The sequence below is a fragment of the Cynocephalus volans genome, chromosome 3 (genome assembly GCF_027409185.1).
Source record: "Cynocephalus volans isolate mCynVol1 chromosome 3, mCynVol1.pri, whole genome shotgun sequence".
NCBI classification, from domain to species: Eukaryota; Metazoa; Chordata; class Mammalia; order Dermoptera; family Cynocephalidae; genus Cynocephalus; species Cynocephalus volans.
The window spans coordinates 142,400,974-142,416,359 of record NC_084462.1 but is presented as its reverse complement, the minus strand read 5'-3'; the positions used below and the strand labels follow the sequence as shown (position 1 = coordinate 142,416,359).

The following is a 15,386-nucleotide window of genomic DNA, read 5'->3' as shown; positions in this document are numbered from 1 at the left end:
ATTTATCATAGAAAATGTTAACATGAGATAAAGACTATTAAAGACTCCTTGGAGGGGATAATGCTGGTATAAAGTTTTAAAGAGACCTCAAGCAAACTAATATGTCCATAATTGGAAGGAGAGGACTGATCGCTTCCCATTTTAATACAGGGTATTTTTTTACTGTGATGTGCTGGAGTTACCTTTTACTGGCTTACAGAAGTTGATTGGTAAATTTTCAGAAATTTTGTGAGATGGTGTTTTAGCTCGAAATTGGCTAGGGTAAAAGAAATTACACCATGAAAATTGGCAAATGCTACTATTTAGGCCACCCCCCTGCCCTGCCAGGTGTTAAACATTAACCAGCACACTAATGGTTGTTAGTTTGTACATTGTCAAAATAGCACTTAAGAGAGTCATTGTAATAGTTAGGTCTGGACTGCAGCCTTCATTTAGGACAATAAATAACAATAGACTATTTCCTGCAGTCATTTCCAGCTGATTATTCAGATGTTTAAGAGTAGACAGAGTAGATGGGTATCAGATTGGAGAATCATTTAGACACAAGAATCAAACAGGACTGTAAAGCTGAATTAAATAACTCATCCTTCAGTTGTGTTTCGGTGATTCTTCCCACAGAAGGAAGACTAGGCAACAATTTTCCAAATCTACATTATTGAACATGATGGCTAAATCAAAGTGACACAGCTGAATCTGTTATCAAGGACATGCAGCTTCTGAAAGACGTTAAAGCAGGTCAATGGGGGACTGCATATATTTTCATTTTAAGTATTGTTGTTTTGATCACTTTTCTAGGCTTTTTCCCTCTTATGCTATCAATCTTTACCAACCCAAAGATTGTAATCTGATTGCCCAGTTGCAGAAATTAATGCTGCTATCAGCCTGCCCATGTTGGTATGAAGCTAGAGATGAACTCTCTCCCAAAAAAGAAAATTTGAAGGAGTTGAGAATTTTGAAGAACACATGTTTTCAGTAGAATTAAGCAGAATCTCCTTAATAACTTAACCTTGTTATTCCTCTTAGTTCATTCCCCTCCACCCCCCAGTTAAATGTATGGTCACATTAAGGTACTAAAATATTAATGGTGAAAATAAGTTTAATGGGAAAATGATCAATCTAAATTCAATGAAAAATACAATTTCAAGGATAAAAATAAACAAAGATCTGATCATTAAATAATCAATAATGCTCACCCCTTCATTCAGTGATAAATATATATGCAGAGTCTTCAAAAAGTTCATGGAAAGATTTATATTATCTTTAATTCTGTTTTTCCATGAACTTTTTGAAGTGCCCTTGTATAATCTTGCATGATTTATTATACAGGTTGTCATATAGCTATATTAGATTTTGATTATAAATAAGCTTGACTGGGGATTCTTCTGCTTAAGTTGCTAGGGAGGAAGTTGCTATACCAGCTGATCTGTCATCCATTCACTCTCTTAAGAGGGATTGGAGGTAGGATATGGTGGGGTGGGGACACTCCTGGGGAAAGGCAGATTACCTGAACTAATCTTCTAAGTATGTTGGTAACCAGTTGTCTTGTCAAATAGAGCGATGGTATTTGCTAGGAAGAAGGTCCTCATTTATGATATTGTCTTAGCAGAACTCTCTGATTAAGGACTGCTTATAGTAAATAAACCTAGCATCTATAGAATTACGAGGCATGGATCCCTATAAAATATCACATAAGCTCAAGTATTAAATGGAGATGTTTTATAAATGAGACACTCCCGTGTTGCATGTGATCACCCCAAAAAATCCCACTTGGAGACCTCATCTTCTATTCAAAGCTCGATTGCATGTATGAGATATGGAAAGGAAGGACCTGAGAAGGCACTGGAATGTTCTAGGTCCTGTGTATCCTTGAAATTATTAGTAAAGAAAGCTTGATACCAGGTAAGATTTCTGATGTGTATAAGTATGATTTGACAATCCTTTGTGTTGCTCAGTTGCTGTCAGTGGAAAGATTTTCCATAGCATAGCAGTTTTCCTAATTTATATTTCTTCTGGATAAAGCTTTGGAAGAATTGTTGCCAGTTTTGGCAGGCTTTTCTTGATGAATGTTTGAATGTGGATAAATTAGTCACATACTATTTTTCTCTGAATGCATATTCCCTTGTTGCTATATAGAAAGGGGCACTGGTCATGATTTCCTTTAACCTCGGACAGGACTTTTATATCACCCTAGAAAAGTCTTCCTTAACTCTAGCATATGGAATCACAAACAAGTATATGTATCAAGTATCTACTGAATACCAGTCACTAGGCTATACTGATACAAATGTGGACAAGATAGACTGCGTCCCTGTCCTTGGTGAGTAGTCCAGAGTTCAGTCTGTCTTCAAGGCTGTCTTAGAGGTATAAGCAGAAGTAGTAAAGTTGGCAAAAGGAGGGCTAACAGACCATCACCAAAATGCTGAGAGAAATGTGAGGGATGTATAAGGTTATGTCTCCAACTGTCTTATTTGTATACTATCTCGGGAGAGAGTCTAAGCAAGCTCATTTGGGGCAGTGGCCTAACCGTAACAGGTGAACTCTGAGCAGGTAAAACTAACGCAGGATCCTGTCTAAGGCACACTTGAGTGGGGGAGAAATGTCATATTAAAGCCAAGTCAAAGTCCATTATTAGGAGTTGATTTAAATGCCATGTAGACGAAGAACATATGCCAAGTTTAAAGGACCAGAAGAAGTATGGAATTGAGATTCAGAAACAGCTCAGGTCAAGGGCAGTCAAGGAACAAAGGAGATCTCTCAGAGAGCCTTAGAACATTTAGAACTAACCTTTATTAGTGGGCAGGTGCATGTGGGTTTGTCCAGTCTATAAGTCCAGAAACAGGGTGAACATCTCTGCATCACAGAATATTTATATGCCTTGAAATATACATGGTATATAAATGATAAATAGCACATTAGCAAAATTTTCATTGGTGTGTTTGGAAGCTTTATGTTAAGAACTCAGAGGAATTAACGGTTGTAAATCTCATAACAAAAAACAAAATAATATTACCTGTATTTTATTATATCCTAGGAAGAGTTTCTCTAGTTTTACCAAAGGTTGTAATTTGCTCAGTTTTCGCAGTCTGTTTTCCTCCAGGTGAAGTGCCAACAGAGAACTTGGTTTGGCAAAAGCACTGTCATGAAATGCTCTGATGCGGTTATGGTCCACTACCAATTCTTGAAGGACTACTAAATTGTCAAGCCCTTCAACTTGACTAATTTCATTCCCTAAAAAAAAAGATAAGTCATAATACTTCAAGTGAGCCAAAAAAATCTACCTTCATTTAAATATTTTTATCAAACTTTTTTAAAGCTAAGGTATTTTTTAAAAAACTTTTTCCAAAGAGAAATTGAAATGTAACTTACAGGCAGGTGGCATCACATCAATAATATTTGTTAAAATTTCTCCTTTGTGTTTGAAAGATTAGGTTGTGATGTATGCAATGTACTGAATTGACCCTATCTGTCTGCTCAGTGATTAAATACTAAAATAGTTGGTATTGGAAAAAGTAGATGTATGAAAGTGCTGCAAAAGATATACTTCCTGAGTATATCTGATTATTCTAATAGGTATTCTAATAGGTGTATCTAATTATTTCTTAAACTAATTCATTGTATTAAGTTGGTAGAATACACATTAATTATGCTGTTCTTACTATATTTTTGCACACATTAAAGTATATTGTAATCACACTAAACAAATTAGAGTTTATTTCATTATTTAAAACTCTAAATCCTTCCTTATAACCGAATATTTCTCTCTAGTGTAGCAACCAATAGCTTTATAAGTATTAATGGTAACTTTTAAAAGGACTCTTGAATTTATACTATGCTTTTATATGTATTTTCTGTTAAAGTCTCAAAATATGATAGGAAAAATACTATTTCTTCTTAATAATCAGAAAACTGAGGGTCATAGAAGTTAAGGAACTTGCTCAAAGACATAAAAGTGGCAACCCCAGGCCTAACTTAGACTTTTATATTTTAAACTCAATGATCTTTCTAGTATGTCATTCTGTGTTTCATTCAAAATTCATCCTTTTTGTTACAGGCTGCAGTGTGTCCCCCTCATATTCATATGTTTAATTCCTAGCCCTCAGTTCCTCAGAATGTGACTGTATTTGGGAGATAGGGTCTTTAAAGAAGTAATTAAGATTAAATGAGGTCATTAGGATGAGCCCTAATCCAATCTGACTGCTGTCCCTATAATAAGTGGAGATTAGGACACACACAGAGGGAAAACCATGTGAAGACACAGAGGCCATCTACAAGCCAAGAAGAGAGGACCTCAGAAGTAACCAGCTCTGCTGATAACTTGATCTTGGACTTGCAGCCCCTGGAAATGTGAGGACATAGGTTTCTGTTATTTAAAACACCTAGTCTGTGGTACTTTGTTATGGCAACCCAAGTAAATGAATACATTGTTGAGCACATGCTCCCATAATCTTGGAATTCTCTTTGAAATTTAACTTATTTTATCGAATTGTTAGAGACACCAACCATTGTTAAGATGTGTCAATATTTTATGTACACTAAGAAAGAAAAAAACTCAGCTAGGTAAACTATGACATGCCATCAATTAAGACATGACTAGATTTCAGACATGTTAAAATATGAAAAGTGGGTGTTTCAGAATTGATGAAATATGGTAAATTTACCTTATTTTGTTCTATTCTTGTAAAGAAATCAATAACATCACAGCCTTCATTAAAATTGCTTACAGACCTAAATCACAGACTTTGAAACATTAGCAAGTGCCTTACTTATAAATGAAAAGTTTACTAAAGTGAGACTGAGAAAAATGACTCTGTTGTGTTATTATTTTTACAAAATTGTGCACTTAGAATGTCACTTTAAATATTTTAAGTATAGTGGTATAGCTTCAAGTGCTGAATAGGGCTGATCTACAGTAGCATATTTTGGGCCATTATTTATTTTAGAATGTTCATTAAATACACTTAAGAAATAAAACTCTAAAACAAGTGTGTTGAATGTGATTTCAGGAATTTTATACTTCTATAACTAACAGCATTTATCACTGTTTGAAAAACTCTCCCTTATGCAACTAATAAATTTTAGATAAATCTGACCCTTAATCCTTAAGATTCTAACTTGCTTTCCTACACCCCCACCTAGCCGTTTACCAAAGACTCCATCTTCCCCACCTTCTTGCAAATGTAATGTAACACCTGAAATGCAGGTTTGTAAGGCTTCTAATGGACACTGGCAGGGCCTCCTTGTATCACTGCCTACACATGTGTACTCCCCTACAACTTTCACTTCCTTCCTACTTTAGACCTTGATCTCAAAATTAACTCCTCTGGTTCAAGATCTTTAACCTAACTCACTTCTTTATAAACCTCTAAATATGATCATACTCTCACTAGCCACAGTCCAATCTCTTACTCTCTTTTCAGGGACAAGCTCCTTGAGTATATGATCTCTATGAGTTGCCTTACTGCCTATCCAGACACTTCTCTCTATATTATTTTCATTTTGACTTTTGCCTTCATCACATTTCCAAATATGATACCCTGAAGGTTACCAATGGTCTCCTTTTTGTTGAATCCAATTTTTCCCCCCACAGGCCTTATTCTTTTTATCATTTGACTTTGAGGCCATTCATCCTCTCTTTCCCTAACATTTAGATTCTGCATTTCTTGGTTTTCTTTCAAAATTTCTTATATGACTCCACTGTTGGTTATTTTCTCCTGTCTTCTTAATGTGGCACAGGATAAGGGTGTCTCTAAAGCTCTTTTTGGCCCTTCTTCTTTCTCTATACTTCCTAAGTAAGCACACATATTTATGACTTCATCTGTCACTTCCACTGGGGTCATTCTAAAATATAAATCTCCAGTTCTGACTTACGGTCTTGTACTACTACCTGAAAAAGTTTCCATTTTTATGTTTCAAAATTGTTACAACACACATTGATTTTTCCCTGTCTCCTATGAGCAACCTTTCCCAATGACTTTATCTAGCTTTAGTACCTTCTCTTGCCCAATCTCCTAATGAAATTATGAAAACATCTTGGACTATTTTCTCTCCTTATATATATAATTAGTCACTTAAGTCCTAATGAGACAGGATAGGGCTAGGCCTGTGAACTAAACCAACTCCATTTTCCCCACAGAGGACATTTTATTACTTTTCCACTCCTCAGTCATGAGACCCCAAGGTCCTGATAAAAGTAATTACAAGTAATGAAAGTTGGGCATAACCACACTGATAAAATAAACTGAGATAAGAGAACAGATATTCACTGAGTTGCAAAACACCTTCTCCAAGGCTTGTTAAAAATACAACTGTTAGCTTTGTTTAAAACTTACTATTATCTACGCATTCTTTCTTTTCTAAAAATTAAGTTACTGATTAACCTTAAGGCCCCTTTGAGAGTTCTCATATGTGCAGAAAGCTTCAAGATGACCATTACAACAACCGTCCTGGGGTAATGATAATGAGCAACACCACCATCTTGGACCTACTGAGCAGGCACAAGAACCTAAGCCCTAACTGAGCATGCACCCATGATGCAACCAGGAAGAACAGAATGGACCACTCCAGAGGCATGGAATGATGACATTGGCCTACACCTCTTGTCCCCTTGCCCTATAAAAGACCCTGAACAGCTCTCCTCAGGAACTAGCTTCCCTGTAACTCCCTTAGGCATAAGTCTTTCTCTTCTTTTAACAAAACACAGCTTGTTTTACTGCTGGGTGTACTGTTCATTTCTATGACTTTGGGATCCAAGACCCTAATTTGGTAACACTAATATTTCCTCCTTTTAAACTGCCTTTTAGACTTACCTCTTACCACTCCCACTGATACCAGTCTAGTCTAGGCCCTTACCATGTCATTCATGATGAATAGGAAATGCATGTGCTTTGGAGTCAGATAGACCCGGCTTTGACTCTGTACCATAACACACACTGGCACAACTTAGGTGAATTATTTAACCTCACTGAATCTCAATTTCTTTTTTGTATTTTTTTTTGGAAAATGCATATAACAATACTTAACCATGTATGGGTGCTGTGAAGATTAAATGGGATAACCTTGCCCAATGACTTCACTAATGGCAGCCAAAATTATCAGAGTAAACCGCTTCATTTCCTGCATAAGGCTGCCCCACTCCAATCTGCCATGCTATCCATGGCAAGAGAACATACTCCCCCTTTACATTATTAGATTAAAACAGACCTTCCAGGGTTAGGTTGTCTGCTTTTTTGTATGTCAATTTATCTTTTGATACTTTTTTTTTTTTTTTTTTTTTCTTTTTCTGTCTTTTTGTGACCGGTAAGGGGATTGCAACTCTTGGCTTGGTGTCGCGCACACCGCGCTCAGCCAGTGAGCGCACCGGCCATTCCTATATAGGATCCGAACCCGCGGTGGGAGCGCCACTGCGCTCCCAAGCGCTGCACTCTCCCGAGTGTGCCACGGGGCGGCCCTGATTCAATTTATCTTTTAAAAGATGTCATTGTTGTGCTCAATTTCTTGTTTTCTTTAAGGCTAAGTCTCCATGTTCTTGACCTAAATCACAAGTACCTTTGGTAGGCAAAAACATGCATTAAAATTCTTAAAAATATGGTCTAGAAAAGCCTGTCTTTAATTTCAGAAAAAAGTTATTATGCACAGATCAACTATCCAGATACATCCCTGCAAGTCTCACTGTCTCACTGATGCATCTCCTAACCTTTCTCCTGTGTCATTAAATAATTATTGTTACACTTATGTTCCAAACCCTTTGTTTTTCTCATGCCGCTTTTGTAAAAATGTACAGTTCCTTCCTATTGTTGACAACATCCTGTCCAAATTTCTCTGCCTGGCTTTCCATAATTCATCCTGCTCTACATTTTAAACTTCAATTCTTCACTACCCCACAAAATAAAAAATGTTCCTATAAAGTAATGAGTCTTACTTAAAACCAAATTAAATAAAACGAAGAGCTCATCTATCAAAATATCTAATATATCTAATTCTCTAAGAGACCTGCAGACACTCTGTTTACATTAAGTTGGTCTCTTTTCAATGTTGGCCCACAGACACCACAATCATGCCCTGTGACTCTTTTTCTCTCCCTGCTGTTTGCAAATCTCTCAGTAATACTCACTTTCAATTCATATTCTGTCAGTCCTTCAAAGAGTCCTAGATATATAGAGGAGTGAATTTTTCAGTTTCTCTTTTCTCTGAACTTCTATAGTACTTAAGTTAGTAACACATAGTCAGAACTTTGTGTTATAATAGTTCAATACATCTTTGTTTCAGTACATCTTTACAGATAGGCCTTAAACTACTTTAGGTTAAGAAACTCAATTATATAAAATCATATTAATATAGTACTTTCATATCTTCCATAGTACTTAGCACAATTCTGGGCTTAATAAATACTTGTGAATTACTCACTGGTTACTTTTTATTGTTTTTTTAAGTTGAATATGATAGAAAAGTAAATTATGATGTAATAGTGTATATAACCCCAGAATATTGCATTTTCTTGGAAATATGTAAATAACTGAAGAAAAACCCATTTGTGATTACTAAAATATATTTGTCAATGAATCTGAGTAAATGTTGATGCTTATATTTGCTTATGAAAACAGGATGATAATCAAGTCAGTTTTAAATAATAAAGACTTAGACACTGACAGTGTTACTCACCCTGTAGAAAGAGAAATTTTAAATTTCTTAGCCTGTTAAGTTGTAGCTGGATTAAATTACAAATTCCATTGTAGCCCAAATGAAGAACTTCTAAACTGAGCATCACTGGAGGTAAATTTTCACTGCTCATTGTATCTCTGAAACACAGAAGTAAATTTGAGGCCGTAAACTTAATTTCAAACCAGCTATATCATAAAAAAAAAAACAGTCTGGTATGTATTTACTATAAATTGAAGTTAAGGAAAGATAAATAAATAAGTTTATTAATATATCAGAATTAAGCTATATGTAGTCTCTATATTTTATATAACTTTTTTTATTCCTTAAAAAATATTTTTGTATGGTAAAGAATAAAGAAATACAGAAAGAGTTACAATTAAAAGCAACAGCCAATGCAGTTAGGCCAGAAAAGGAAGAAAAACACATCCAGATTGGAAAGGAATAAGTAAAACTGTCTTTATTCTCAGATAACACAATCCTGTATTTATAAAATCCTAAGGGATCTGCCAAAAAACTACTTGAACTAATAAATGAGTTCAGCAAGGTCACAGGATAAAAGATTAACATACCAAAATCAGCTGAATTTCTACCAGCAATAAATAATCTGAACATGAAATTAAAAACCAGTTCTATTTACAATAGTATAAAAAAGAATAAAATACTTCAGGATAAATTTAACAAGAGAAGTGAAAAATTTGTACATGGAAAACTATAAAGCATTGATAAGAGAAGTTAAAGGAGATCTAAATAAATGGAGAAATATTCTATGTTCATAGATTACAATATTTGATATTACTGAAATGGCAATTCTCCCAAATTGATCAACAGATTCAATACAATCTCTATCAGAAGCCCAGCAGGCTTTTTTTTTTTCCCCAGAGAAAATGACCATCTTATCCTAAAATTTAAAAGAAAATGCAAAGAACTCAGAATATCCAAAACAATCTTGAAAAAGAACAAAGTCGAGGGCTTAAATCCTTGATTTAAAAATTTATTATAAAACTACAGTAATCAAACTAGTCTGGCACTGGCAAAAGGACAGACATATAGATCAATGGAATAGAATTAAGTCCAGAAATAAACTCTTACATTTACGGGCAATTGATTTGCAGCAAAGGTGACAAGGCAATTCAAGGCAGAAACAGATAGTGTTTTAACAAATGGTGCTTAGACAATTGGATATCCACACGCAAACAGATGGATTTAGATCTCACATCTTACCTCACAACATACACAAACAACAACTCGAAATAGATTATAGGTCTAAATGTAGAGAAAAACCATAAAACTTTATGAAGAAAACATGAGAAAATCTTAGAGACCTTAGGTTAGGCAAAGAATTCTTAGATATAACACCATATTCATAATCTTAAGAGAAAAAAATTGATAAATTGGACTTTATCAAAAGTAAAATTTCTTCAGAAGACACCATTCAACAAAATAAAAAGACAAGCCACAGATTGAGTGAAAATATTTGTAAATCATTTATTTGATAAAGGGTTTATATCCAGAATATTTAATATTTATTTAAAATATTTAATATTTTAAATAAAAGGCCAAGCAACCTAATTAAAAAATAAGCAAAAGATTTGAAAAGACAGTTCACCAAAGAAAATATATGAATGGCTGATAAGCTTTTGAAAAGCTGCTCAACGTAAGTCATTAGAGAAATGTAAATTAAAACCATAATAAGACATCACTTCAAATCTACTAGAATGGCTATAACATAAAAGATAGGCAATAACAAGTATTGGCCAAGGATGTGGAGAAATTAGAATGTTCACATACTGCAGATGGTAGTGCAAAATGGTTCATCCACTTTGGAAAACAGTTTGGCAGTTTCTTAAATAGTTAAATATTAAATTACTGTATGACCCAACAATTCTACTCATGGGTATCTCCCCAAGATAAACATAATAAAAATATAAATGCCCACAAATTCTTGCCTGCAAATGTTTATAGCATTATTCATACCAGCCAAAAAGTGGAAATAATCCAAATGTTTATCATCTGGTGAATGGATAAACATAATGTGGCATATCCATATAATAGAATACACAATATATTCAGCAATAAAAATAAATGATCTATTAACACATGCCACAACAAAGATGAACCTCAAAAACATTATACCAAGTGCAAAAACAGATGCAAAAGACCACATGTTATGTGGTTTCATTTATATAAAATGTCTAGAAAGCATAACTCTATAGAATGTGGATTAGAGGTTGTCTGGGGCTAGAGGACGGAAAGGGAATCAACTGCAAATGGACATGAAGGATCTTTTTGGTGTGATGGAAATGTTTTCAAAATTGTATTACAGTAATGATCATACAACTGTATAAATTTAGTAAAATTTATTGAATTATACACTTAAAATGAATGAACATGGTATGTAGACTGCATTTTAGTAAAGCTGCTGGAAAAACCAAATATCAATAGTCTCCAATATAAATGATGTGTATAAATGAAATTTTCATAGCATCTTTAATCATAATAGCCTGAAACTGGAAATCCAAATGTCCATCAATGATGAATGGATAAACAACTTGTCATATGATCCATATAATGGAATACTACTTAGCAATAAAGTGAAATGAATTACTGACATTTGCAACAATATGAATGAATCTCAAAAGCATTATGCTAAGTGAAAGAAGCCAGACACAAAGACTACTTACTATATAATTCCAATCACATAAAATTCTAGAAAAAGGCAAAATTGTAGTGATAGAAAGTAGATCATTGTTGCTGGGGGCCAGGGTATGAGGGGAGGGGATTGCAAAGAGATAGGAGGGAACTTTTTGAGAAGGGAATATTTTGTATCTTGATTGTGATAGTGGTTATATTACTCAGTACATTTGTCAACATTCATTAAACTGTATACTTAAACTGATGAATTTCATTGTATGTAAATCATCAATAAAGGTGACAAAAACACAAGGAATGTTCTTCATTGAGAAAACTGAAACGAAAGTATTCTGACTTGGAGATATATATCTATATATCCATATATATCTTTATATTCTATCAAAAAGGTACAGGCAGGTAGGAGGTGTGTCCTCAACTTTTCATAAAGTATATTTTCCATTGGTGCTGAGGCATTAAGTGACCAGATAAATAATTTAGAAATAAAAAAAAAATGTTGAAGGAAACCCAAGTTCATGCTACTAAGTAAGGGGTTCCTTTGTGGGGTGATAAAGTTCTGGAATAAGTGGTAATATTTGCACAACTTTGTGAATATACTAAAAGTCACTGAGTTGTACACAAAGGGTGAGTTTTATGGTATGTAAATTGTATCCCAGTTTTTTAAAAAAAGAAACCCAAGCTCATTAAAAATACAAGCCTTTTTGATTTTTAGTTTTTTATCTTTATTTACAATATAGGTATGAAATAGAGGAAGTAAACAATAAAAAATGACAAAGGAATATTTTAAGCATCTTTTTATTTGTGGTTTATTTTTGCTGTGTAGCTATTAAATAAAATAAATATGAAAATAAGCTAAATGTATTTACTGGAATGCGTTACTATTTTTGTTAATGTGACTAATTACTTTTTAAATTCCCAATCAAATTTCTAATTATAAATAAAAAGAATAGTACCTGTTTTTTTGTGAAGTTCCTTGCTGTCCATAGCCACTTGAAGGCACTTTCTGGTAGAGTAGTTGCCTGTTAGTTAAGTGAGTCTGAGGTTTTAGTCTGGGCATGATTGATTCAATATGATTATTGTTGAGACATAAGACCTACAGAAAGAATATCTTTTTAATCAGACACCTGAGAAATTATTAAAAATGGTACGGATAAAACATAATATACAACACAATTTAATAATATATTAGTGTTAAAAATAACGTAAATTTTTATATCCCAAATTATTTGAATTTAGTTCTGAATGTGTTTTTTTATTATCTGACATGCTGGGAAATTACAACATGTCAAATAAAATTATAATGAAGACCCCAGAAAGTTACTCAACTTTCTCAGTCTGCACTCCTGACTTTTCCAAGCTTGATATGAATGAATAACTCCTTGGTTGAAGAGACAGCTATTTTCCTATGTTCAAAAGGCCTTAGTAGATGGTCAAGTCAAGGCAACAGGAAAGGAGGCAAAGAGGCTGCTTTAAACTTAGTGTCCTCAACTTTATTCCATACCTGCTCACTATAGAGGCAGCTTTCTAACCCATCTCCTACTGCAGAGCAAAATTTACTGCATACAAGACAATCACATAAAACTGAGGTCAAATCAAATAACTTTTTCTTGCTTAGTCAAAAACAAAACAAAAATCTTTAGGAATAATATCTCTACTTTAATAACATGGAAATACATTTTGATCCAAAGTAAAGATTTCAACTCGCACTGACAACCTTGAAAGAAAAAAATAAAATTTGTAATTGACTCACCTTAACATTAGGCAGATAGATTAATCCACTGAATGAGGTAAGATTATTGTTCTGTAGATTCACATTACACACATTTCTAAATCGGTCAACTGGAATCAAATCCACAGTTCTGAATTTAGACAAAATAAATACAGTATTATTTATTTTAATAGGACAGGAAAACATAGGAAAAGGTGAGTTCCTTCACGTACAATCCCCAAAGGCATTAAAAAAAATCTCATCTGAATAATGCTATGAAAAATAATTACCTTAATGTAAAGTGCATGAGTCAAATGATTGGTTAAATATACATTTTTTTTTTGTTGGGCACATGTGTAAGAGAATGATATAGATTTTGATTGCTTTTAAAAAAACATATCTATTACCACATAAATACAGTACTATCATAAAAGAAACATAAAATAAACATCACCAATTTCTTTATAAATTCACATACATGCTCATGAAATCATAGTGAATTTGATATGGTAAATAATAAGATTTTCAGGTTCCAAACTTCAGAAGATATATGTGAAGTAGGTTATGTTTGAAATGCCAGGGAGGGGTTACGGATAGAAAAGAGAACAAGAAAGCAGGAAAGGTCTTTGAAAACAGACTACTGCGGGATCTCCCAAAAACTTTTATGGCATTCCAAGAATGTTTTGGCAATTAAACAAAATGCTTGATTCCTTGTCCTTAGCTATGTGACTGTTCTACCTTCATTTGAGCCATAATAGAGAAGAACATAAAGCTAAATCACCTTTCCCTAACCACTTCTTTAAGCAAATCCTAAACCTGAGGTTACAGTTATGACAATTTCTTCACTAATAAGTCATTCATTCAACATATTTGCATTAGTATTTCCTAAGTGCAGACAATGTGTTTGAAAAGGCTATACCAAAAAAGAAACTGCTCCTGCCCTCAAAAAGTGGAAGCCAGAAAAACTAAAATAAAAAGGAAAACTGCTATAATAGAGTCAGATGTAATGGCATTTTTGGTAATGAAAACACTTTTGAGGAAGTCAAAGATTGTGTTACAGAGGAGAAAGATCTTGAGATGAGATTTAGAAGATTTGTAGGTATTTGTCAGGCAAATTAGGAGGAAAGAGTTCCAGGCAGTGAAACAGGCACAAACAAAGGCAGAAAAATGAATCAGTATCTTCCGACTGAGATTCAGAAACTAGAATATTTCATTATTTCTGAAATATAAAGTGTCATGGGCAGAAAAGGTAAGGATCACAAGAGATACAAATGGATAGGCAATAAAGGGTCTTCGATGCCATACAAAGGAATTTTAAATTTTATTCTGCAGATAACGGAAAGCCACTGAACAATGTTGAAAAGGGATGTAATCTGATAAAACTCACATCTTAGAAGGCAGTATGGATAACAGATGGGTTTTCAGGGAAGATTTGTTCATATAAGACAAACAACAAAAAGATCACTGAGAGAGCTTCTAAAACAGTCTACTGCCCAGCCTAGGCCAATGGTAGTGCCTATGGAAAGAAGGAAGAATTATGAGACATACTTAGGACATGGACTCTGTAGAACTTGGTGATAAAATGAAAATGGAAGACAAAGGAGAGAAAGAAATGACCCAGATTTTTCTCAGATTTTTTTTGCTCGGGTAACAATAGGTAGATGTTGTTTCCTAGATGTTATTACTCTAGAGAGCAATTAAATACTCAGGTGGAAAACCTAGGTTTGGGCTAAAAATGATAAATTTAGGGATCATCACAATAAATTAAAATTATGGCTAAAGATAAGGCTGCCCATGAAGAGTACATTATAAGAAAAAGATGAGAGCAAAGAAGAGGGAATACAGGAGAGGAGTAGAGAAGGGAAGACAGAGGAGGGGGGGTCTGAGAATAAAATTCTGAGAACATCAGAAGGTAAGAACTGATAAAGAAACTTGAGAAGTTTATAGAAAAATCAAGAATGTGAAATTACAGGTTAAAAGGGGAGACAAGTACAAGAAAGGAGGAGTCAGCCAAGTTAGATAAGAATTAAAAATAATCTGGATTTATTAACCAGGAGGACAGTAATGATGCTCAAGAGAATAGTAACAGAGGAATGGGGGTAGTGGAATAAGGTTGCATTGGATAACAGTGATAAGATGTGAGGAGCAAACCTAGTGTGTTCTAACTTTAAAAGCTTGGCTGTAAAAGAAAAGAGAAACACAAAGTCCAAGAAAGAGATTGATGACATTTTAAACCAGTTGTTGATGGTAAAAATTATTAATGCATTTCAAAGGGTGCATGAGATTTTGAAGTAGTGTAGATGATTTTCTGAATTACTGGTTATATTTAGGTAAGATGTATAAATGTATGAACTTCAGAAAATGATAATAA

General features: G+C 33.9%; 1 protein-coding gene across 1 annotated transcript in view; it reads right to left on the bottom strand.

The window, feature by feature from the left end:
- Positions 1–15,386, bottom strand: part of LRRC9 (leucine rich repeat containing 9) — a 95,901-nt gene that overhangs the window by 18,881 nt on the left and 61,634 nt on the right. Inside the window, exons 24-27 of the mRNA XM_063091760.1 lie at positions 13,058–13,166; positions 12,261–12,400; positions 8,659–8,795; positions 3,011–3,228 (exon numbers count right to left, since the gene is read on the bottom strand). Coding sequence (XP_062947830.1) covers positions 3,011–3,228; positions 8,659–8,795; positions 12,261–12,400; positions 13,058–13,166 — 604 coding nt within the window. The remainder of the gene's footprint in view (positions 1–3,010; positions 3,229–8,658; positions 8,796–12,260; positions 12,401–13,057; positions 13,167–15,386) is intronic.